Consider the following 26,770-nt stretch of genomic DNA (forward strand, 5'->3'; position numbering starts at 1 on the left):
TCCCAAGATTTGAATTCTGAACTCCCAAGTGGAATCTGGCCAGAGACCCCACGTCACCAGGCTCCTGCCTCCAGAGATGACAGCCTTCCTCACCCAGATCCACCAAGGACTGCACGCAATGTGGTCTGCACCTTCCTAAATGCCGGATACTTATTAGCACTTGGGCACCTGGGTTCCTCAGAGAGCAGCAGGACCCAGGCCCTGCCCTGGAGGTGGCTGAGTCTAGCGGGGAAGATGGTGACCACAAGGAGGCAGAGGAGTGAGACCCCATTTACCCTGGGGATGGAGGAAGGAGGCAGTGAAGGCAAGCGTTTCACAGGCAACCTGACTCTTAAACTGGCTCTAGGAAGATAAGCCAAAGATCCTCAAGCATCTAAAGGGGGTGGAGAAGGGGTGGGCTGGGAAGGGCACACTGGGTCTGCAATGCACAAGTGCAAGAAGAAAGGGATCAACAGTTTAAAGGGATTCAGGGAGCCAAGGGCATTTTTTTGTGGGTGGAACTGCCGGCCGTGGGCAGAGATGTCACTGGGCAGGTGGGTGACAGCAAGATGGCGAGAGGCCTTATTCTTCTGGGAAGCCTTTAAAAAATCTAAGGTGTCTAAGCTCCACTCAGTTAATCAATAACCACAGGTATAAGGCAGGACTCTGAAATCTGTACTTTTTTTTTAAACTTTTTATTTTACATTGGAGTATAGCTGATTAACAACATTGTGATAGCTTCAGGTGGACAGCCAAACAACTGAGCCATACACGTACACATATCCTGTGAAATCTGTAGTTTAAAACAAGCTTCCTAAGTAGTTACGATCCATCAGTGACATAAGGAGAGCACAGCATTTATCACACTCTAGAGGAAGAGCTTCCCTGGTGACCCAGATGATAAATAATCCACCTGCAAGGCAGGCGATCCCTGGGTTGACAAGATCCCCTGGAGAAGAGAATGGCAACCCACTCCAGTATTCTTGCCTGGGAAATCCCATGGACAGAGGAGCCTGGTGGGCTACAGTCCATGGGTCACAAAGAGTGAGAGATGATTGAGCAACTAAGCACATACTAAAAAACATCACGTATTTTTATGAACCACAATTGCTTTTATTCAGTTTGAGTCCTGGAGACTGTCTTCATCAGTTCACAGAACCTCAGCAATCGGGCTCACTGTTTAAAGTCCACTCGATTGTCTTGACCTCACTGGGTGTCCTAAAAGCTCCAGCTTCCATCTGCCCTCCTCACGCACACCCTGAGGGTCTCTTCTAACCATATTTCTCGCCTAACCTGCTCACTCTTTATCCTCCGCTTACCTCTGCTTCCTTTGTCCCCCAAGCAAAAATCAGAAAACTGTAAAGATACTACAGAAAAAGAAAATTTAGACTGTCCAACTTAATTTGTATTTTAAGATTTAACAGGGACAAAGCAATATCTTAAATTATAGAATATTAGAGCCAAAAAAAGGTTACTTGCAACTCTCTAAGGCCCTACTAGATCCTGGGAAAACCCCTTTTACAAATGGGGAAATCAAAGCCTGAAGAAGCGAAACAAAATTACTCAGGGTTACAGAGCTGGCCAAGCAGAAGACAAACAGAGCATCCAACTTTTGACCTAGTCGTCACTTCAAGGAGCTACATAGATTGGTTTATTTTCAATACAATCAAGATTAATCAATTTAAAAGCAAACTTAAGGAACTTGCTTGACGATCCACAGGTTAGGACTCCACAATTTCACTGCCAAGGGTGTGGGTTCAAGCCCTGGTCAGGAAACTAAGATTTCCACAAGCCATGCAGCCAAAAAAAAAAAAAAGCAAACTTAAGTTTATACTAAACCCAGCAGCTTCTTACATAAAGCATCATAATTTAGTTGTTAAAATCCAGACTCTGGGCCAGGCTCCAGTCTCCCCACTTCCAAGCTATATGACCTTGGTTGGTTTAGATAAGCTCTCTTCACCCAGATTTCATTATCTAGAATAAAGATCATAAGCACTGATCTCAGAGAGCTGTTCTGAGAATAAAAAGACTCACTTCATGTAAAGCACATAGGACAGAGCCTGGCCTGTGTTACGTATTCAACAAAGGTGATTAGAGACCATCTAGTCGGCTGGGATCCATTTCCTTCCTTCTTAGAATCTTAAACTCCTCACTCTGGGTCTGGCGCATCGTCATCTCAACATCCCAGAGATGGTTGTTCAAAGCTATGAAGCAATTACAGAAGCATACAGAGGCAGCCAGAAATGAAAGTCACACAGCATTATGCTCTCCAAAGGCCCTTGCTGACACCAGCAAATGACGCAGTGGCCACGAAGGGCCAGTGCTGACTCAGACGGAGCATTTCATCAGCAACGGGCCCCTGCCTTGCGGTGAGAGGCGGGTGAGGGCCTGGCGGGCACCAGGCTGCACGCGTACAGGTGGAGGAACACTGCTCCCCAGTACCCACCACCAAGGGCTGAGAAGCCTCCCCCGCACCTCTGTGCTTTCTCTTTTCTTTAAGTGACTCAGACAACTGTGCCCCAGTCAGTTCAAACCACCCCCATGACAGCCCATGTGCTGGTCCATCACGGACAAGAGGAAAATGGAGACCCTGCTTCACAAAGTCAGGCATTCTCTGTACACCAAATGCCAAGACACTAATTCTTTGTGGCCAGTAACAGGCAAACAGGTGTACTTTCATACTGAGCACAAGCTGTATATTCATTCCAGAATGCAAAGATCAACAAAATACAGAACTGTATGTATTATGGTGTTAACTCTTAAATTCCATTATAGTTTAATTATTAACCTAAACATACACATTACAGTAGCAGCTTATACTCTTAAAAAAAATGAACAAAACAGCTCAAATTTATTTCCACATTCATAACTACTTAACAATAGTTACAGGACTAGATTGACTTTGCTGTCATAATGACTAGCATTTAAAAGATTTTTCTAAATAAATTATTTTCACAGCCAGTGAAAAATATTTGCTAAAAAGGACAAAAACCTTTCAGAGCCATTTCCTCTGGGAAACAATATGGAATGCTAATATTTTGGAAACCAGAGACCCGCTAGTTTGAGATTCTGGATGCCTGTCCAAAACAGACACACATAAGAATAACTGTTACTCCCTTCCCTTACTTAAAACAAGGGCTCGAAAAACACTGCATCACAGGCACTAAGCAGCCTTCTCTGGCGGGCGAGTGGTTAGCAATCTGCCTGCCAGGGCAGGGGACACGGGTTTGATCCCTGGTCTGGGAAGATCCCACATACCACGGGGCAATGAGGCCCCTGCTGAGTCTGTGCCCCCTAGAGCCCACGCTCTGTAACCAGAGAAGCCTCTGGAATGAGAATCCTGGGCACCGCAACAAGAGACAGCCCGCATGCAGCAACAGAGACCCAGCGCATCCAAAAATAAATGAACGCACTAAGCAAGACATCGGACTCTCCACAGTGTGTGGATATCAAACTGCAAACTGTGTTAGAGTTGCAGCCTGTAACAACTGTGAGCCAAAATATATCTGCTGCTGACCAAAACAGCTTGAAGCACTTTTTAACAGATTCTTCATTTCCCTGGAGATGCATACAACCGTTAAAAAGAGGTTACCCATAGATCTCTAGAAGCAAGTACACAACGGTATCAACTGCAGTGAATAAGTGGAGATAATCTAAACATCCCCGAATAAAAGGATGATTAAACCGTGCTATATCCACACAAGAAATTCCATTTGGTGGCTAGAAAGAACGAGGTAGATTCTCTAGGCACTGACATAGAAAGATAATTATAATATACTTGGAACTAAAAGCACAGAAACAATGTTTCTCATGGGCCACCTTTTGAAAAAGATCTTAAAATATATTTTATTCTATATATCAATTTACATGTTGTTCTATGATTAATTTTTCTTGCTATATGTGTTTAAGAATGCAAAAAAAGTCTATAAATGACATTAAACCCCATCTCTGCAGAGGGTACTCCAAGGGTAGATTTTATATACTTTATTACATAACTTTTTTTAAACTAAGGAACTTGTTCTGCATTTTTCAATTGTTAAGGAAAAACTTAACTTAATAAAACTAATTTGACATTTAACTGAACATCAGATGTGCCTTCAAGTTTCTCTCTTATGGCCATAAAATATACCTTTCTTGGTGTCAACCATACATTTTTTCGGTCTTGTGAGTTCTCATACTCCTACATTTAATAGAAGTTATTTCCTTCAAATGCGTATAGATTCTAGACATCTCAAGATGTAAAGTACTGTGGCAGTGCTAAAAAATGACCTGAAATCAGATGGTTTAAAAATAGATCCAAGTAGGGATCTTGTTCACTGTGACATTATTCGTCTTCTGTCAAAGACATCACCTCCAAACTCCTTCTCTGCCTCCACCAGGACCACAGAGAGGTTAGTCTGGTTTCTTTTCCCACAAACAATGGTTTTTCCTCCCTTCAACCATGAGAATTTGCAGGCCCTTCAGTTTCCCACCAAGAACCCTTCTCAGTAGCAACTTCTGCAAAAACCCAGGTTCCTGTTGCAGGAAATTATGGACAATCAGAGAATACCTTTCTATTCCATCCTCTAGGTTCTACTGAGTAATTAAACATTAAAACTTAAACTTATGAATCACAGAGCCTCAAAAATGCAGTGCCAGATACTTAAGTTATTATAAAATAATAGAGCAACTCTTTAAGAAAGACACACTCTGATGGTCATTCTAGAGAGACATCCTTATGACTGGTGAGTCCAGTCCCAGATGTTGCTGCAATGGAAGAAAATATGATAAAACAGACCCAACAGCACTAACAGCAGTGAACACTGGCATGAATATCATATTCCTCTTTATACTTGTATATTCTAAACATCTCATAGCTAACACACATATGGTATGTAGAAAGTTTTTTTAAGGGTCTTAAGAAGATACTGGTTAAGACCCTGGTCAAGCTGACAAACCAGATGAAAAAACCAACCCTCTGGGTCTCCATCACATTCTCCCAGGGAACCTTTGAAAACTCCACTGGCATCTTGGAAATGAGGAGAAATATTACCTCTCCTGGGAGAACTTCGACTCCCTGAGCTGAGCTAATTGCTCACTTTTCCATATTCCCTGAGCACTCTGTCCTACCACTATTCCCATACCAAACATGTTTTTTCTACACTGAGATTCTTGATTTGCAGGTAGCATTCCCCCCACATGGAAAACTGCAAGCCCCTCCAGGATGCAGAATATAACATGCTGATTGTTGTGGTCCCAAGACAGTGCCTGAAATATCAGTAGTTTTCAAGCATCTTGAATGAGAACAGTCCTCAATGTAAATTTATTTCAATATTTAATTAAGGACCTATGATAAATAAGGACATACTGAAGTCCGCTAGAGGTACATACCCATTGTGGGCTTCATAGGTTAACTGTTGTGTGACTGGGAGCAAATCCACCCAACACCGGCCCCCGACACCCACATTTTCCAATGTCATCATGACAATAACAAGAACAGACCTGTAGCTGTCAGTGTACAAGGAGACCCAGAAAGAAGGCAAAAAAAAAAAAAGCAGAAGAGATTCTCTGTCTCGGAATGAAATGGGAAGAACCCCCCTTTGAATGAGGGTCTCTAGGTTATGGGTAATGTCATACTTCTAACGATGGTGCTGATTTACTTGCTTCTCTACAGACCTTTCACAGGTTATAAATATTCTTTTCCACGATTCAATAGTCACTGAAACCAATACAAATTTTCAAAAGAATTCCCTCTGCTCACTGATTTAATAAACACACTTTAAACATCTACTGTGTGCCAAGTGCTATGTTTTGGGAAAGTTCAGACAGGCACCAGTCACAGTCTACACCTTGAGGGGTTTGCAGTCCAACATGGGAGACACATACAACACCATAGGATGCTACTTATAATAGGTTCCCTCATTTCACGGGAACCCAGGAAAAAAAGGTCTAACCCATCATTCTCACTGCTTCTCATTCCACAAGGGAATGAGGAAAATCTTAAGACGACACATATGAGGAGGGAAAAACAAATTGCAGCCAAACACACAGCTCAAGACTCTGCAACCAGCACGTCGTTAAAAGTGATGACAAGCACATCAAGCCATCTCAGGCATAAACACTGGTTCCTTTTGGTTTATTTTTCCTTCTTCTCATGCGCTTTATTATCTGGAGAATGATTTGCGGCATCTACTATGCAGAATCCCCCAGTTAGAAATCTATATATTTTTAAATGTGAGTCAGCCAAGCTCTGATAACTTGAGCTCCATTTTCGTGTGAAGCCGCCAAGGGTAAGAGCCCACATACTGAATGCCACCCCTCCATCTGCTTACCACGTGTGTTGGTGGCCATGTCAGCCACTTTCTGGAAGGCGTCCAAGAAGGCAGCTGCTGCTACTACTGCTGTCCTAAAATGCAAACAGATAACAAAAGCATGAGGGCTGTCTCACACCAGCACATGCGTGACAGCAAAAGGGCTGGAATCCCTGCCAGGGACTGAAAGTCACCCTCCAAGAGGGAGACCCTGACTGGATACAGACAACCATCGGCTTAGTGGACCCTTTTCTTTTTTAATTGGAGTATAATTGCTTTACAATGTTGTGCTGGTCTCGGCCATACAACAACATGAATCAGTCATAGGTATGTGTGTGTGTGTGTGTATATCTTTATATGTGTGTGTGTGTATATCTTTATATGTGTGTGTGTGTATATATCTTTATATGTGTGTGTGTGTTTCCCCTCCCTCTTGAACTTCCCTCCCACCCCCTGCCCCATTCCACCCCTCTAGGTTGTCACAGGGCACCAGATTGAGTTCCCTGTGTTATATAGCAACTTCCCATTAGCTACCTGTTTGGCATATGGTAATGTATATGTTTCAAAGCTACTCTCTCAATTCATCCCACCCACTCCTTCCCCCACTGTGTGCGGACCTACTTTTTAAAGACTTTCTCCTATTGCACTGTACCCCAATCATGTATGGCTCATGCAGTACTAATCAACAAATGCTAACTATTCTTCCTACTCCATTTCACCTGATGGTATAAAATTATCAACAAGTAAAATTTCACAAAGAAGGAAAAGACAGGTATTTCTACCTAAAAAGAAAAGCATCTTTAAAAAATATAAAAGTGGTATGGCTGAAAGATACTTTAGAGTAGGAAAACAATATAGCTACACGGATTGGTAGAACGGATCCTGAAGAGGCCTAGGTTAAACAATTCATCTTAGAGATGGGAAAACGGAGATCACCAGTTCATACCACAGCTGAGACGAGCAGCCCAGTGTGACTTACAATCCCATGTTCATCCCACTACAGGATCCCAGCTATGTGACTTTCCCCCCTAAATCATGACTATAGTGAAACCAACAGACTATTTTTTCACGTTAGAATGCTATCTCAACAGCATCTCCTGAATTTCTAAAAGCTGAGACCAAGGAGGGGTTACTATCTCATTTACTTTCCTAGAAGTTCTCTTGAATTCTTCACATTCTCTTGAGCACTGGGAGATGCCTTGAACACCTTGTGATCTACTGGTTCCTAGAATCATGGTCCAAGATGCCATTCAACAAAGTAATCACCACTGCATCCCAGGGCTGTGAACAACCAGGACAAGCAAGCCAGCCCCAGGCTCATTCACAAGAACCCATACAACAGAGTTTACAGCCTGATGTTAACATCCAAGTAGTCCACATATGAATACAGTCCTTATAGAGCACCCCTACTAATTCAAAGTTGTGAAAGAAGAAGATGAGAAAAAGAAAAAGGACTAAAAAGGGAAGAAGATGAGAAGAAGCATTAAAAAAGGAAGTTCAAAATGGAGGAGGGAAAAAAGAAAGAAAGAAATGACCTTTGAGCTTAAGCAAGGTAGCTCGGAAGGTCCTAGAAGTGGTGCCTAGGAAAACCTGGGCAATGGTCCCTTAGAGCCAAGCTTCAAAATGAGGCCTGATATTTTCCAGTAGAGCAGGAAAACATTCTGGTCAAAACACACACACACTGACTTACACACTAAACAAAAACAAAAACCCACTTCAAAGCATATTTCTTGAAGAGTTGGCACCAACTGCAAACCATGGAAAAGTTAGCTTTACGCTCTGAGATTTATAAACAACTCGTTCAAATTTATAATTAATATCTGACCCAACAGCTGTATTTACTCTCACTCAAGTCAAGGCCGATCTTCCAAAAGAGCCAGCTGTAGAGGTGCCTCAAGTATTACACAGTCACCAGGGCTCCCGTGAAAACAAAGACTGTGGTCAAGTGTGAGGAATTAAGAGCTTTTAAACACCGCCTTCCGATGCGCCATATTTCACGGACTGCTTCTGTCACAGGACATCTCAGCCCTCTCTGATGGCGCAGGGCAAACATGCATCCATCAGCAGGAGAAAGGAGTGATTCAGTTTACACGCTCCAAGAGTCAGCCTCTTCTCTGGTCTTATCCTCATCCACTCTCTTAATACAGAAAATTAAACCACGGGCTTGAGCTTCCTATGGTGCTCTCAACCAGGCACTAGTAGCTTGACAAAGAAATGGTCTCTGCCTCATGGGGCCTATTGTTTAACATATATGTGTACACACACACACACACACACACACACACGTGTGTGTGTATGTGTAGGGCTTCCCTGGTGGCTCAGAAGGTAAAGAATCTGTCTGCAATGCAGGAGACCTGGGTTTGATCCCTGGGTCAGGAAGATCCCCTGGAGAAGAGAATGGTAAACCCACTCCAGTTTTCTTGCCTGGAAAAACCCCATAGACAGAGGAGCCTGGCAGGCTATAGTCCATGGGGTCACAGAGAGCTGGACATGACTGAGCAACTAACACTTTATATATATAATATGCATATTATATCTATACAGGGTTGGCTAAAACGTTCATTTGGGTTTTTCCATAAGCTGTAACAGAAAATCCTGAATGAACTTTTTGACCAACCCCAATATATTATAATGTACTTTGTACCAGTGGGGTAAGATTGCTTTAAGTCTTATTCTGTATGTTTAAGACAGCCAATCAGGTAATTATTTTAAGTTTTAGCTGCTTCATTGGTAAAAGGAGAAGAGCATCTTTTCCCTGGTCAACCCTGAAAACCTGCCAGCCAATTAAATGAGGCCAGATAAGAAGAGTGTGGGGGGAGAGGTTGTACTTACATGTTTTACAACAGGAGCAACCGCCTACAGGAGGTTTGAAATGAACCTATTTGAAACGAACCATGATGCCGGTAGAGTTGGGGGAGAGGGCCTTACAAGCTGAGAAGAGTAGGTTGGATCTGATCCAAGACAAAGTAATCATAGGTTCTTGAGCAAAGAAATGGCAAAGGATTTAACAAGCAGCAAAAGGGCCATACTCTGAAGCCCATGGTCCATCTGAATGCCCACTCATCACTCTGGAAACCCCAGGCCCCACGGAGCTGAATAATGGACTGGGAAATTTCCACATCTCTCAAGTTCTCTCCTAACCTACAGGGGAGCCAGGGAATGCCCAGTCCTGTGGCCAAAGTTCTGGGCAGGAACCCCTGGGGTCTACAGGCAAAGTCCTAAAGAACATCATGTTACTCCTCCCTCCTCTGTCTGTCATCCACATAGCTTCTTATCCCAGAAAACACCTACCTGCTTTGTTCTCTGGAAAACCATCCCCGTACACCCAAACCAACCCATGTCACCCCCACAGCCATGACCAGGGTCATGAAAACAACCTCTTTTTCAAATGTCCCAGCTCTCTTGAAGCACCCACTAAGTGCAATCACACCCCTCTCCCCACTGATTTTAAAAGCATATGGCTTTAACAAGAAGATATTGCCTTATTTTCTACTGTACATCAAATGATGTATTAACAAGCACACGATGAGGCAATAATAATAGCCCCTTAGAGCAGATTAGCATTAGATCTCATTGTTTTAAAACAGCTTTATTGAGACATAATTTGTATACCATAAAGTTCACCCTTTTTAGGTGTGTAAGTTAACAATTTTTCAGTAAATTCAGAGCTATGCAAATACCACCACAATCCAGTTTTAGAATATTTCCATCACCCCAACAAGGTCCCTCATGGCCATTGGCAGTCAACCTCCTTTCCCACTCCTAGCCCCAGGAAACCACTAGTCTCCATCTGTCTCTACAGATTTGCATTATATGACAATTCATGGAAATGGAATTATACAAACTAAGCGTTAAACTCTGTAAGGATAGGCAGGAAGCAGAATGAACTGTGGAGCCAGACTGCCTCAGTTCAATTCCCTGCTCTCTCATTTACTAGCTATGTGAATTTGGGTAAGTAATTCAGCTTATCTGTGCCTCAGTTTTCTCATCAGCAAAATGGGATAACAACTATACTTACCTCTTGGGGTCATGAGATTTAACTGTTACCATATACCTGGCATGTAGGGAACACTCTTTATATGTCATCCATGACTACCTTACATATAACTGACTTTTCATTTGACCTTCAAAATTCCAGTGGAAGGAGGCAGAGCAGATATGAGTTGATTTCACATACAGCAATCAGTGGTCAGGACACATGGCTAGTAAGTGGCAATACCACTGCATGCTCCTCTACCTGTGAGACTTCCAAAAGTAACCCTAGTTCAACTTTTGGGTCCCTGTTCTTGCATCCTTTGTCTAAGGCTGCTGCCATTTTCTTGGAGATGACATGCTTCTACTTACCGAAGCTGGGACTGCAGTTTTCCAGCTTTGTTAATGAAATCTTCCCAAACCGGATAACTCCCCTACAACAAAACAAAGCCATCAATCAGTAAGTCCAGCTGTGATAGATATCTGATGAAGACATTGGTAGCACACCCAACTCCAATGATAGGTGGGTCCAAATTCTAGATATGTGGAACATGTAAGACTCTACCCTGAACCACGTGATCATGCCTCTGGCTGTTCTCCTCCTTATCCCAGAAGGCAGGGAGGAGGACACCAGAGTGTTTGCAGCTCCTCTCCAGGACAGGAGGCTACTGGCAAGCATTGGATGGTAAGGAATCTTCCTGCAATGTGGGACACCTGGGTTCGATCCCTGGGTTTGGAAGATCCCCTGGAGGAGGGCATGGCAACCCACTCCGGTATTCTTGCCTGGAGAAGCCCCATGGACAGAGGAGCTCGGCGGGTTACAGTCCGTGGGGTCGCAAAGAGTTGGACATGACTGAGCAACTAAGCGAACAGTACATCATTAGTCTAGCAGAATCTCAAGGTTGGGAAGTTACCTAAATATAGCTGCTCAGCTGATGGCTTGAGACCAGCATCGACATACTACATGGTTATAGGTGGTTCCCCAGCGTATTACAGCTAACAGGACACTCGTCACCCTCCATGGCAACCTACCTACATCAGCCAAGCTTTCCTTTCTAACCACGCAGTCTTACTCCTAGGAATCCACAGAGTTAAATCAATACTGCTTCCACATCCATCTTTTCAAATAACTAAGGACAACCAGCACATTCATTCACAGCATTCCTTCTTTCAGCTCTCAACCGCAACTCCATTTCTACACGGGACCCTGTCTCACATCCCCACAGTGTCTTGGGGATACTCCATTATTCTCTACTCTTCTAAGTATAGTATGTGCGTGTGCTTAGTCACTCAGTCGTGTCCGACTCCTTGCAACCCTATGGACTGTAGCCCACCAGGCTCCTCTGTCCATGGGATTCTCCCGGCAAGAATACTAGAGTGGGTTGCCATTCCCTTCTCCAGGGAGTCTTCCCAACCCAGGGATCCAACCCAGGTCTCCCGCAATGCAGATGGATTCTTTACCATCTGAGCCACCAGGGAAGCCCTCTAAGTATGGTGCTTGAGACAAACCCTAAACTGCAGGTGCAGTTCTGGCTGGGGCAAACCAGAGTGGGGTCTAACATAGCACATTAACTGTACACTAAGATCAGGTAACCAACTAAGAGTCAGTGCAAAATAAACCCAGAGAAGAGGAAGCCGTGGTTAGAGAAGCAGTATCTGGCACCAGGTCATTTAAAGGGAAGCCTGGCATGCTGCAGTGTATGGGGCCACAAAGAGTCGGACACGACTTAACAACTGAACAACAACAACAAGATCAGGTAACCAACGAAGAGTTAGTGCAAAATAAACCCAAAGAGGAAGCTGTGGTTAGAGAAGCAGTGTCTGGCACTGAATCATTTAGACATATAACTACCTCTAAACATCTGGCGGATTACGGTTGTAGGATAGAATATAAATGTTATGAACCTTGACAAGGTAAAAATAACATATGACACCTCTTGATTTTGTCATTAAGAAGAGAGGATGGAGAAACTGTAATACAGTGAATCATCTCATTTTTTATTATAGAAGCCCATCAATCCCCAGCTAGCCTGGAGCACAGAACAGTGGGGCCTTCCGTGGGAGCTGTGGACTTCTGTAAATACACTAATATCTTCCAATTAAAGCTATGCTCAGAAAAAAAAAAAAAAGAAAAAAATAAGTCCCATCAAAATAGACTAAAACTGAAAGTGAGTTAAAACATAATGATTTCAGCTTTCTAATTTTTTCCCCAAATAATTTTAATAACCTCTTCCCCTTATTCTTTATTTCAGTTATTATTTATTTTTATTGAAATATAGTTATTTATAATGTATCTTTTTCAAAATTTTGAATTTATTTTTTAATTGAAGGATAATGGTTTTACAGAATTTTGTTGGTTTCTGCCAAACATCAACATGAATCAGCCACAGGTATACATATGTCTCCTCCCTCTTGAACCTCCCTCCCACCTCCCACCCCATCCCACCCCTCTAGGTTGTCAGAGAGTCCCAGTTTGAATTCCCTGAGTCATACAGCAAATTCCCATTGGCTATCTATTTACAGGTAATGTATGTTTCCATGTTACTCTCTCCATACATCCCCTTACTCTTTAAGAGCACCGTTTCTTAACCTTGCCACCACTGATGTTTTGAGCTAATTTTTTTTTTGTCAAGATGGAGGTGGGGGGCTGTCTTGTGCATTAAAGGATGTTCAGCAGCTACTCCACTCACTAGACGTCAGTAACACTCACGGACGTCACCTGATGTGACAAAATGCCCCCAGACGTTGTTCCTATGGGGCAAGATCCCCCCTGGTGAAGAACCACTGCCTCAGAGGAATGTCTGAGAAATGCATTTCTTCTAGCGAAGAAACAGTTATCTGAAGCTCAGCAATGTCTTCAGTATTACTTCATTTCAATTTCAGTTCTCTTAAGGTAATTAAATAATTATTAGTTTGAAAATATGCTGCACAGAACATCTGTTCTAAAAGTGTGTTCATTTATATATTTTGAGTCTTCTGGACAGCAAGAGGATCAAACCAGTCAATTCTAAAGGAAATCAACCATGAATATTCATTGGAAGGACAGATGCTGAAGCTCCAATCCTTTGGCCACCTGATGCAAAGAGCTGACTCACTGGAAAAGACCCTGATGCTGGGAAAGATTGAAGGCAGGAGGAGAAGGGGGCGGCAGAGGATGAGATGGTTGGATGGCATCACCGACTCGATGGACATGAATTTGAGCAAGCTCCGGGAGTTGTTGATAGACAGGGAAGCCTGGCGTGCTGCAGTCCATGGCGTCACAAAGAATTGGACATGAGTGGCTGAACAAGATATTTCTCAAGCTATCAAGTCTGTCTGAAAATGCCCAAGATGTCAGGAAAACCGTCTACCAAACATTAAAATGGAATGTTTGTGGGAGCTGAGATTGGACCAATGTGTTGTGTTCCTGTTTGTACTTTCCTCCATGCTATAGTTTCCTGTTCTTTTTTTTTTCTTTTAAATAGGGTCATACATCATTTTTATGAAAACAAGGTAGTCACCACTACACTTAAAAAAATTTAAGATCAAATTAGCTGTTCTGGCAGTAACAGCACGGTGGATTTACAATCCACACAGCCCCTAGAATCTGTTTCACCGGGCTGCTAGATCACATCCATCAATTCTGCGTCTGTGCGCTGGGGACCTGCTCAGCCCAACTGCATGCTCTGGATTTATTCCTCCAAGCGGCAGTGTGCTCCCGTGGGACACTGAGCTGCACCAGGCCAGGGAGTCTGCCTGACTGGCTCCTGGCAGAAGTCCTTTGACAGCTACATCTGAGCTACTGACACCAACACTCATGCACAGGTCTGGTCATCATCTGCTAAACCACTTAGCCTCCATCCCAGCTCTGTGCCCCAAGGGGTCTCTCTAACCCAAGAGCATAACTTTGTTTGTTTTTGAATGGAACCTCTAAGGGCTCAGGCTATCTTTCCAGGTCCATTAAGACATTATGGGGAATCCCACCTATAGCATTTACCATTTTGTTATCAATACCAAATATGAACATGCCTTCTATTAATGTATCTACATCCAGGTAATTAGGGGTAAGGACCAAGATCAGAGTCCTCTGGCTGGGCACTAGAGATCTCTGTTCAGATGGACTTCAGCATCCTTCAGAACATGAGAGCGTTACCAACCAATTATGGCCTCATCTAGCTAGTCCTTCCCTTTCTGGTAGACAAGACAGCATGAGAAGCTTTACGAAAAGCCTGAGGATGTTCACAGACACTGAGCATCAACTTCCAGTCAAAGCAACTAGCATCTCCCATCTGCACCCAGGACATGAGAACTAGGCCCCCTCTCTCCAACACCAACCACTCCTATCCATGGAACCCCTGCAGAAGGTCACCGAGATGATCCACAGTATTTAAGAAAAAGGTGAGACACATTCAGCGAGAACACACCGGAATGGCGGGAGCACCAAATCCTGAGTTCTAGCCATGGCCCTGGCAGTGAACGATGCCGGAGGGGGGATGTCACTTGAACTCTCAGGCCAGCTCTTTACAATGGTCAACAATAAAAAGTTATAATTCCATCACCATTACTGAACACTGACATCACGGAACACTGAAAGAACATAGGAAAGAAATAAGGAACACAAAGGCCAGGGCCCAACCTGCTGGCTAGAATCTCAGCTCTCCCCACCTGCCACGTGACAGCGGGCAGGTGGTCTGACTCCGGCAAGCGTCAGTCACCACTGCCCCAGACTGGTGCAAGGAGGAGGTGAGGTCAGTCATCCCAAGTGCCCAGAGCAGTGCCAGGCACTCCGTAAGGGCTCAATAACCTTTGACAGGTTTGATCCGAGCGTCTGCAGGCTCCCAAGAATCTCCTTCGGGATGCTGGGAGAGATGTTTACAACTCCGCAGGTCGGGACTTCCCTGGGGGTCCAGTGGTTACGACTCTGTGCCTCCACTGCAAGGGCAGCGGGGTAGGGGTTCGATTCCTGGTCTGGGAACTAAGATCCCACAAGCTATACAGTGTGGCCAAAAAACACTCCTGAGGTCAGAGGGTCCACCCAGGCTGTAATCCCTCTAAGAACAGAGCCAACTGTGCATCCTGAGTTCCCATAGTTAACGCAGACATGGAGAGAGACAGCGGGACACACAGTGTCTGCCAGTGTCTCTGCCGCTCCTAGTACAAGGCGGACAGAGTACTCAAACCTCAGACGCATGTGCCTGAAAACAACTGCTGGAGCCACTTTAAAAACGACTTACCTGCCCCCACCGGGAGCCTCATTTCAATCTTTACCAAATTAGCAACAAAAGGAGGGTCCCCGCTGCAATTAGGGGGTACAGCACCCAGCTCTCCGCCTACGAACACCCACTCTGCCAGATGAAGGCTGCCGACAGCCACTCTCTCCCGACTTTATGATATTTGACAGCCTAGATATTTGACAGTCTATCAAAGAGTATCAGGCCCACCTGTTTTAGGCAATATATAATTTAATGGATTCTAAAAAAAAAAAAAAAGAACTTCTAAGAACAGAAGACAAAAACCTCCTTGTTGAGAAATGTAAGTGTGTAAATGTTATTAAAATTTAAAAGGCAAGGTGATGTTGGGTTGTTCCCGATTTGTTTTTTTCTTTTTTTTAAGTTTTTTTCAAGGAAAAAAAAAGTTTCTACCCACCTGAAAATAGTTTTACTACAAAAATTCAAAAGCTTGGAGGGAATGAAGAAGGGACTTGGAAAATGAAAAGGTTACTGAGAGAAAAAAAGCCCTGGGTTGTTCTAGACAACAAGGCTGGGTAAAGGGGAGCAGACTCAAATTTCAGAAGAAATTTGCCAATCAAGGCACCGTAGGCACTGAGAGGCCTTGTAGAAAGCAAGTCCAGTGTGGTCCTTAAATTTCTAATCTGCGCTGCCCACTAAGAAATCCCAGAAAGCTGTCTCTTGACATTGTGTCTGGAGGGGCTCTATTCACATTTAAGGAACCCCCAGGGACGCATCCTCAAAACTACGAGAAAGTCTCAACACAGACCCCACTGTGGAGCTCACCAGACAACACAGACAGGTTTCACAGCTTTCCAGACAGACCAAACTCAAGGAAAACAAGACTCCTGCCGAGCACGTGGTTCCGCCAAGTACAAAGTCATGGGCGAAGGGAAACGAGACTCTCCTTCTGGAATCTCCTTCTTGAATTTCTTTGGGAGTGCCAAGGGATGGGGGGAGGGCAGGGAGGTTTTGAAGCCTTGGCAGTTTGTTGAGAATAGAACTCAGATCACACCAGGTTCTGGGAGAAAGGAGAGACCCTTGTTGCTGGAAACTGCTGTGTTTGCAAACATGGGGAGGACTCTTTTTAGCAAGCCGCCTGACCTTGCCCACTTCCTACAGGGAGAGAGACGGGGCCTGCCTGAAGACAGGCTCTAAGTCTACAGCCACAGGCAGGTACCCACCACACAGACCCCCCACCCCCACCCCGAGCCCCCACCCCACACCGGCTGTTCTCTCTTCTAACCTCCGGGGGCATTCAACAATCTGGGAAACTCCTACTCAGCCATCAGCACCCAGTTCAAATGTCACCTCCTGCAGAGTATCCTGGGACCCCCCTTTCCCACCGGCTTCCCTGACATCACACAGTTCACTTCTCTGAGCCTAGGTTTTCCCCACTGAACTGTGGGCTTGAGGACAGAAAAACGGACGGAAGAAGGGAAAGTATTTCCAGTAACAGGGACAAAGACAGGGAGACAGGGAGGACACATGTGGGCTCCTCCAAGGGACACCAGAGTGGCACACTGATGCTGGGAGAAGCAGGAGATGGCAGGACGGACAGGGAGAGCGTGGGCAGCTGTCTAGGGCAAGGTCCAGGGTTGAACTACAAACGGGGCTTCATCCAAACAGCGGGTGACATGAACCCCAAACCAGTACGGCGACAAGAGAACCTGGCAACCTCATCACATGCCTGAAGGCAGCCTGGTCCCCTGGGGGGTGGGGAGGAGAATAAAGTCATCTTCTCATTTCTGAGAAAAAGGCCTACCTATCTCGGTCAATTCCCCAAGAGTTTGTTGACCACTTGAGCAGACAGACAAGCGGGCTGCCCTAGGTGTGTGCTAAGTTGCTTCAGTTGTGTCCAGCTCTTTGTGGCCCTGTGGACTGTGGCCAAGCTCTCTGTCCACGTGATTCTCCAGGCAAGAACGCTGAAGTGGGCTGCTGTTTCCTTCTCCAGGGGATCTTCCCAGCCCAGATTTGAGCTCTGGGGATACCGAGTCCCTACCCTCTCCTCCACTTATCCCACAGCCAAACGGCTGGGCAGGCCACTTGCTGGCTTGGGGTTCTAGTTTGCTTTGTATAAAACAGAGGCCCAGGATGGCATCCCACATAGAGCAGAAGAAAAAAACTGTAACTTCCCGGCCCGGCTAGTTCACAGTGCCCCATGAATAATGCAGCCTCCGCCTCTCCCAGCCCGGCCCACGTGACAGCGGAGCCTCGGGGACAGCTGAGGGAATGAGACACCAGGGCTGCCGCTTGGGGAACACAGAGGAGCCCAGAGCCTGGGTCGGAGGAAGGGCCATTTGAGAGGAGCCAGAGACCCAAGGGGACTCTCAGGAGGAAGGAGGACTTGCCTCAGCTGAAAAAGAAATAGGGACCAGCAGGGACAGTTACAGGGAGTCAGGTTCCAGAGAGAGCTGGCTGGCCAGCGGCTATGCCGATGAGAACCCAAGTTCTAGACACGTGACTGGACAGGCCATCTCCCAAACCCCTTTTCACCTTGATAAGCACCACTGTCACCACCCTCGTCATTACACCTCACCATGTTCTGAACAGCCGCTAGATGCCTCATAAACAGACCAGCACGTCTCCAACATTAACTGACAATACTATCATCTGGAGATCTCGCAAAAATGCAGTTTCTGAATCTCTTGGTCTGAGGTGGGGCCTGGATGTTCTATCTTTCATCTGAGTGATGCTGAGGCTGCCGGTCCATAAACCACACTTGGAGGGGCACAGCTTGATACACACATTTACTACATGTTCAAAAAACCCCATGAGGCAGGTGCTGCTGTTATCCCACAGCTAAAGAAACCTAGGGCCAGAGAGGCTGCATCTTAGCACTCTAGGCTGAAATGTGATCCCTGATCTGCCCCTCCAAGCACTACCCTGACTCTGAAAAGAGCAAGCAGCAAGATACACAGACCCGGCCCTAGGGCTGCAGGAAGCCCAGTACGCAGGCTGGATCCTGCTTTATATCTGGGTTCAGTAGAAGCCAAAGAATTGATGCTTTTGAACTGTGGTGCTGGAGAAGACTCTTGAGAGTCCCTTGGACAGTAAGAAGATCAAACCAGTCAGTCCTAAAGGAAATCAACCCTGAATATTCATTGGAAGGACTGCTGCTAAAGCTCTAATACTTTGGACACCTGATGCAAAGAGCCGACTCATTGGAAAAGACCCAAAGCTGGCAAAGACTGAAGGCAGGAGGAGAAAGCGACGACCGACAAAGGATGAGATGGTTCGATGGCATCACCGACTCAGTGGACGTGAGTGTGAGCAAACTCTGGGAGACTGTCAAAGGCAGGGAAGCCTGGCATGCTGCAGTCCATGAGGTCACAAAGAATAGGATACAACTTAGTGACTGAACAACAATAAGTAAACCAGATAAAGTAGGGTGGGGAGCAAGGGCTCCCCAAACAAATAACCCCTGATTACAACTGCAAAGGACCTGGGAGAGCTGTAATGTCACCTTAGAAATGGTCAGGATCCACAGCCACGTGAAAAATAAAACATGAAAGAAGAGCCCTTTGTGCAGAAAACATCACGCACCAGATAGACACACACCGGAAATGTTGAGTCACCACCATCAGCGGTGTGATTATGGCTGATTCTGTCGCATCTTCAGGTTTCCTGTGGACACTGGACCTAATCAGCTTCTACCAGGAGGTGGGGGAGGCTGTCCCGAGCATCTCTCCAGGCTTCCATCCCCAGCCCTGCCACCAGGTCCCTCCCCAAGGTGAGTGTGAGGGGTACAGTCCACAGCATCCCTCCCCTTCTTCCAGGGACACCCCTAGGTGAGCTCAGCCTTCAGGGAAACAAAAACAAAGCTTCAAGAGGAAGTTTCTGACCAAAGCAGGAGCACCACTGGACTCCACGCTTCTTAAAGAATGAGGCAGGAATCTTCGACTTCCAAAAGTGGGTACCTATCACAGCTTTGTCCCCAAAGCCACCCTTCCCCACCCCATCCAGCAAGATGAAGGGCTCCCAAGGTCCTCTGATGAAAGGAGCTGCGTAAGCCCCTCCACCATAAAACCATTCGTGGGCTTTTATTTTCTGACTGGGGCTTGCCTAATCCACTAATTACCCCTGTCCATCAAGTGGATGACAGCCTTGCGGATAATCAGCGGTTGCCTCCTTACACACCCACCCTCACCCACCTACCCAAGCTCACCAGCAATAAAAATGCCTATGAAAAGAACCTTACAGCTCTGTGCACACTTCATGGATGCTGGCACCTCCCACTTCAACAGATTTTCCCTCCCACCAAACTCCACAAGCCCCAAACCCCACCCTGGCTGCTAGGAATAACACCTGGGCAGGAACCACCAAAAAGGGCTGTGCCTGTTATGTCTACAGTCATTACTCTTTTTTTAGTGTCTTTCCACTGAATGTCCATCTCTCTGCCTGGATAGAAGGCCCTGATGAGTAGCCATACCCAGTGTCTAAAAGGATCAGTGTGGTCTGCTGGGTGGCTGCCCAGCTTCAGATCTCCCCGGACCTACTTCTGGTGACACTTCATTTTCATCTGTAAACGATGACCATGGTAGTCCCCTCCTCAAAGGATGCTAAGGAGGGTAAGTCAAAGAAAAGGAGGGTGCAGAAGGGTGACTAGCACCTTGAACTCCAGAAATGCTAGCAACTGCCATTTTAATGAGTCACGTACAAGGCCACCCATATTCGGACGTTTCATGAGCACCTCCTATGCTCAGGTTGGGCTTCCCTGGTGGATCAAACGGTAAAGAATCTGCCCACAATGCAAGAGACCTGGGTTCGATCCTTGGGTCAGGAAGATTCCCTGGAAAAGGGAACGACTGGCTACCCACTCCAGTATTCTTGCCTAGAGAACTCCATGGACAGAGGAGCCTGGTAGGCTACAGTCCATGGGGTGGCAAGAGTCGGACACGACTGAGTGACTAACAGTGCCATGCACAGGCACCGGGTGGTGCTTAGAAGAAGCCAAAGTATTGAGGAATGCTGCTGTGTAAGCCACTGATCCCGGAGGGCACCACACTCTAGATACAAAGCCCTGGAAGGTGCAACTGGTACAAACTTCTGGACGGGAGTGATTCCTCACCGGGGTCCTAAATGACTGTAGCCCACCAGACTCCTCTGTCCATGGGATTCTCCAGTCAAGAACACTGGAGTGGATAGCCATTTCCTACTCCAGGGGAATCTTCCTGACCCAGGGATCTAACCCACATTTCTTGTGTCTCCTGCTTTGGCAGGCAAATTCTTTACCACCAGTACCACCTGGGAAGCCTGGAAGAAGAGGGGGAAAGAAAGGACGGGAGGAAGGCTTCCCTGCAAAAGAAAAAGAATTAGCCAAGGATAGGAAGCACAGGAGATCATACTACATTCAGACATGAGTCACTTTGTTCACCTGGAAGACATCCCAGGAAGGTGCGATCTGGGGCACGAGAGTTGGGCGGGGGGGAAGAGCAGGGAGATCCCACCCACTCCACAAGCTGCAGAGGAGGCTTGTGGTGGCTCAGGGAGGCCCAGGAGCCACCCCCACCTCTTCTTACCCAAGGAAGACTCCCAGCACCAGCTCCCAGAGACTCACCACCAGGGAATGCCTGCTAAACCTACAGATGCCTGCAACCAGCCCCAAATCAACACAACCAGATCCCTGGGGGTAGGGCCCAGGGGTCTGCACTTAACACATTCCCCAGGGGACACTCACGCTCTGATGGCCAAAACCACACACAGATCTGAGACTCATCACTCTAGACAACAGGCCACAGCCATCTGAGGCCTTGGATACTGCGGCCTCAGCGATTTCTCAGTCCTGATGTACAAGCCATGCTCCTATAGGAGTAATCCCCAGTGATAACCACCTGCACAGGGGAATGTGAACAGACACACATTTTCTGAAAGGCATTTGGCAATGGGTTTCAAAAAAGCCTTGAACGTATGTGCCTTTGACTCAGGATAAATCTTTCTGGGGAAACCACCAATGTAAATCAAGGTGTAACTGCAAGGATCTATTTGCAGAAGAGCTGCTCAAGGTGAAATACTGGACACAGCCTGATCACAAATCACTATGGAACTGGGCTCCTGACTCAGGGCCTTTGCACATGCTCTTTCCGTGCCTGGAACACTCATTATTTCTTTGATGTCCACATACTTCATAAGTTATCGCCCAAATGTCACCTTCTCTTTGAGGTGAGGCTTTCCCCAACCACCCTATTTAAAAACAACCACACGGGGCCTGCTCTATCACACACACTTCTTCTAATATACAACACAACTGACTTACTCAGTTTGTCTGTCCCAGACGCCCATCCCTTGTCCACTAGAATGTAAGACCCAAGAGGACCGAGAGCTGAGTCCATTTGGTTAACTGCTGTGTCCTCAGCACTTACAGCTTCCCAGGTGGCTCAGAAGGTAAAGAGTCCACTTGCAATGCAGGGGACGCAGGTTCAATCCCTGGGTCAGGAAGATCCCCTGGAGAAGGAAACAGCAACCCACTCCAGTATTCTTGCTTGGAGAATCCCCATGAACAGAGGAGCCTGGAGGGCTACAGTCCATGGGGTCACAAAGAGTCAGACAAGACTGAAGTAACTTAGCACACACACACCCCTCAGCACCTAACACAGAACCTGACCCACAGCAGGTCCTCCAATAGGTGTCAACTAAATCAGTTAACTATGAACAAAACAACGGACCACCACACAGCCATTAAAACTAACCTGGCTTCTAATTACAAGCACGGAAAGCGTTAAGTGAAAAGCTAAGTGGAAAAAAAATTTTCTGGCAGGAGAAAGGCTGCAATAGCCTATCTCTAAAAGGTGTGTCCATAACCCACTTAGGAATCAAGTGGTTATGGGTGACTTTTATTTTTTACTAACCTGAGGTCTCCAGGTTTTTTTTTTCTTCCATTAACTTTCAATTACTTGCATAATCTTAGAGAAGTAATCCCTCGAGAAACGCTCTCAAAACATTTGCTAACGCTTCATGCTAAATGTAGGGGAAAGCTTCCTTCTCCGTGATTTAATTAGCGTGTCCCTAATTAAGGCCAGCCCAACATCAAAGAGGCCAGGTTCCCAGGGACCCTGGCTCCAGGTCTACTCCTGGTGGCAGGATGACCCCCCGCCCCCAGGAGTGGCTCAGAGTCTCCCAGGGCCCAGATGCCAAGAGCCTGGCCATCAGCTGTCTCCTCCTGGCCCTGCTCCCCGCTACTTGCTTCCTATTGGGGTGCTTCATCCAATTATCCAGGTCCCAGATCACATCCTGCTGGAGAGCGGGCTTTGAAGGTTCAGTAAACAATCACTTCAAAACAAAGAGGGACCATTAAACCAAACTCAAAGACTTCCTTAATGGCCTTGCGCTCAGCTGCCGCCGGGCTGCAGCAAGCCGGGCCTCAGAAGTGAGACTTAGAGGTCTTCCTGGGAACTAATCTTGCCGCCATTCCAACTGCCTCCCCTACACGGCCCCCCTTTCCTGTTGTGCAATCCTGTGGGCTGCAGAGCTGTTACTGGAGAGACCCTGACGGAGGCGGGGGTTCTCCAGCAAAACAAACGTGTCATGCGGTTGTCACCTCGGACAACCATGTCAGACCCTTGTGAACCGCACCCCGCTTGCACCCCACACACTTCCTTCTGTGGACGAGTCAGCAGCCCAATGATTTCACGTTGTTGGCTGGTCCAACTCCCTCCTGAAATAAAGGGAGGCGCAGCTCAGAGGAGGGCCTAGATTTTCACTGCTTTATCTGGTTCGTCCTGAGTCCTAAAGTTATAAGTAGGATGATGATCAAAGTGATCACTCATTTATATCCACTACGGAATCTGAAAAGGAAATCCTAAAATGCTGTAAGAGACAGCTCAGCCCTATGGATTAAGGGCACAGACTCTGGAGCCACACTGCCTGGGCTCAACTCCCAGCTGTTCCTCTCCTTAGTTGCATGATGGCGGCAAATGGCTTACCCACTCTGCAGTTCAGTTTTCCATCTGTAAAATGGGAATTATGGCAATAACTCCCTCACTGATAGATGCATTTGTAACTACCTTCCTGGGTTGCTGGGAGGATTAACAGTCTCCGTAAAGCACTAGTATAGTGCCTGGTTGTACCATACAAATGCTTGTTAAGTAAGTAAAATAAAACCCGGGGGAAGGTTTTGTACCTGTACCAATACCCTCCCCCTGGTTCTGTCTCCCAGCTCCAAATGAGAATCAGAGGTCTTCCCCTGGCCCCTCTCAAAATCTCATGCTGACATCTATCATGGCACTGATCACACCGATTTCCAGTTACTTGTCTGTGACTCCTCTAGACTAAACAACTTTCGGGCAAGGTCACGGATGTATTTCTACCCGCCTCCCCCCGCAGCAGTGCCTGGCAGAGAGCAGGCACTTTGTTGTACTGAATATGTGTACCGCATTCTCTCAAATTATTTACATGCTGAAAATTGAAAAGCATTTCACTCTTGTCTCTATTGCATTATCAAAGCAAAGGTACAGGTTTCTTGTATTTTCGGAAACATCTGAGTACCACTGTGGGCAGGGTACTCTGCTAGAAATTATCAGATTTCTGGGTTCCCTTGTGGCTCAGCTGGTAAAGAATCTGCCTGCAATGTGTAAGTCCTGGGTTCGATCCCTGGGTTGGGAAGATCCCCTGGAGACGGGAAAGGCTACCCACTCCAGTATACTGGCCTAGAGAATTCCATGGACAGTCCATGGGGTCGCAAAGAGTCAGACACGACTGAGCAACTTTCACTTTCAGACATAAGAGCATTTTATCTATTCATGCTAAGCCCTTTGCATATACTTTCTCTTTTAATCCTCCACAACTTTAATAGGAGACTATTACTCCACCCATTTTACAGGTAAGAAAATCAAGGCTCAGGGAACAAGAGTAATGTGCCCAGAGTAATAGAGCTAGGAAGTGGCAGTCCAAGGGCCACCACTTAAGGCAGCATGCAGTGAGTACAGGTAGAATCAACATGCATGTGGAAAAATGCCCAAGAGTGCCTGATGTGATAGAAAGGGGAGGATGGAGAAATGAGTGACCTTTCTGGTGAGGCCTTGAAGGATGAGAAAGATCTCAGTACTGCAAAACATGGCAGAGACGGTCCTCCAAGTGGGACAACAGCAAGAATGAAGAGCACAGGAAGTGTTCAAAGAAGCCAGGGGATGCAGACTGGGGGACACGGGGCACAGAGCAGGCCACTCCACTACAGTCAATCATTGGGAGGCCCGAAGGCCTGGCTAAGACTGGTGGGCCATAGATAGCTAGCAGGCAGATAGCGAAAGCGAAAGTTGCTCAGTTTTGTCTGACTCTTTGCCACCCCCTGGACAATACAGTCCATGGAATTCTCCAGGCCAGAATACTGGAGTGGGAAACTGTTCCCTTCTCCAGCAGATCTTCCCAACCCAGGAATCGAACCGGGGTCTCCTGCATTACAGGCGGATTCCTTTCCAGCTGAGCTACCAGCGAAGCCCCAGTAGGCAGGTAGGAAGAACCCAAACATGGCCAAGTCTTGGGAAGGGACAGAAGCCAGTACAAAGCTGTTGGTAAAACAGAGACTAGAGGCAAATGAGACTGCTTCTCAGGGTGCTTACTTCAGAAAAAGAAGGTGCAACTCAAACAAGGTGGACAGGAAAAGACGGCCGGTACAAAGCAACCATCTCTCCTTACACTGGTGTAAACATCTCTAAAAGGCTTTTTTATTTAAGCATTAAAGGCCCTGAGGACCTCAGCCAGGCACCTGAGTCTTCCCTACCTTTACAGAAGATTTGCAAATAGAGAAATGCCAATAGGCCCTGCTGAGCCAGATGAGGTATTAATGAACTCCGGAGTGATTTATATACCTAGTAAGAAGGAAAAAAAAAAAATTCAACTTCTCCATTTCCTGCAACTTCATTTGCAAGTTCTAAATACAGCTCAGTAAAGGGTGGGGTCTTGTTTGCCCTAAGAAGTAGTGGAGATAATTACTGATTTCAAAACTACAGAACACTTCATTACCAAATCTGCAAGACAGAATATAACCACAGCGAACATCTTAGTCAGACATGGTGCAAAGCCCTTTAACAAATACAATCTCATTTCAGAATCCCCACAACAACATTGTAAAGATGGGCACTTTATGAGACCCATTTCATAGAAGAGGAAAATGAGGCTCAGAGAGATGAAGAAATTGGCCCACAGGATTTAAAACCAAATCTCTCTGCCATTTCCTTCTCCCCATGGAGAAGGAAATGGCAACCTACTCCAGTATTCTAGCCTGGAGAATCCCATGGACTGTAGACTGTCAGGCTCCTCTGTCCATAGGGTGGCAAAAGTTGGACACAACTTAGCAACTAAACCACCTCTCTGCCTCCAAGTTCAGCAGTAGCTCCAGAATTTCCATAGAAGGGGTTTAGGGGCAATGGTGTGGCCAGAATGAATAGGATGTGGGCAGGGAGCTATGCTGCTGAGCAAGCACTGTTTTCACTTGGATGCCATGTTATAGATCCATGCTGTCCAATATGGTAGCCATCAGCCACATAACTCTTGAAACAAATTGCAAGTAAATAAAATTTAAAAATCAGTTCCTCGGTTGCACAAGCCACACTTCAAGTGCTCAAGAGTCACATGAGGCTAGTGCTTAGTGTATCTGACGACTTCCATGATAATATAAAATCGTACTGGACAGGACTATTACGGATCAACTAAAAACACCCAAGGATTCTAAAGATGCTTTTTTCCTGTTGCTATTTTTTTAAATTTATTCACTTTAATGTTTCACTATAAATTTATTTGTTAATTACAGTAAATACACAACATTGACCATCCTGAAGCCAGGTAGTGTTAAGTAGATTCTCATTGCTGTGTCACCATGGAAAGACACTTTTACTCAGGCAAGGTTGAGAAAACATGTCAAGGGTGCTCAGACTGTGTATAGCTGGGGGTACTTTAAAAAATCCTAAAGCCCAGGGTGTACCCCAGAGGCACTGAATCAGACCCTCTGGGGAGTAGGGTCCCAGGTATCAATGTCTTATGGCTCCCAAGGAATCCAACACATTCATCGCTGTAGCCTTGTCCATTCTACCAAAAGGGGCACAAAACTGCCTCTTCCTCCTCTGGCCAGACCCACCTCTCCGCCCCCTGCAGACCCCTGCCTGGGGGAGGTGGTGGGGAAGCGAGGCTCAGGCCAAACCCACCATCCACCTCTAGGACTTGGGAGGCGGCTGGTGCTGACCCAGCTAATACTTTCACTGCTGTCCAAATTCTTCAAGGGAAAGAAAGCAAATAAAAAGACACAGAGCTCAAAAGGCACTCCATTGATTTTTTTTTCTTCCACCCACTTAAACTGGACAGGAAAAGAAAAACCACTTAGACACTATGATG

General features: G+C 46.1%; 1 protein-coding gene across 6 annotated transcripts in view; it reads right to left on the reverse strand.

The window, feature by feature from the left end:
- Window positions 1–26,770, reverse strand: part of MTSS1 (MTSS1, I-BAR domain containing) — a 162,913-nt gene that overhangs the window by 128,328 nt on the left and 7,815 nt on the right. For all 6 annotated transcript variants that reach the window (XM_018058554.1, XM_018058553.1, XM_018058551.1 and 3 more), the window contains 2 exons: window positions 10,614–10,675; window positions 6,291–6,364 (listed from right to left, as the gene is read on the reverse strand). In XM_018058554.1, the coding sequence (XP_017914043.1) occupies window positions 6,291–6,364; window positions 10,614–10,675 (136 nt within the window). The remainder of the gene's footprint in view (window positions 1–6,290; window positions 6,365–10,613; window positions 10,676–26,770) is intronic.

The sequence above is a fragment of the Capra hircus genome, chromosome 14 (genome assembly GCF_001704415.2).
Source record: "Capra hircus breed San Clemente chromosome 14, ASM170441v1, whole genome shotgun sequence".
Classification (NCBI taxonomy): Eukaryota; Metazoa; Chordata; class Mammalia; order Artiodactyla; family Bovidae; genus Capra; species Capra hircus.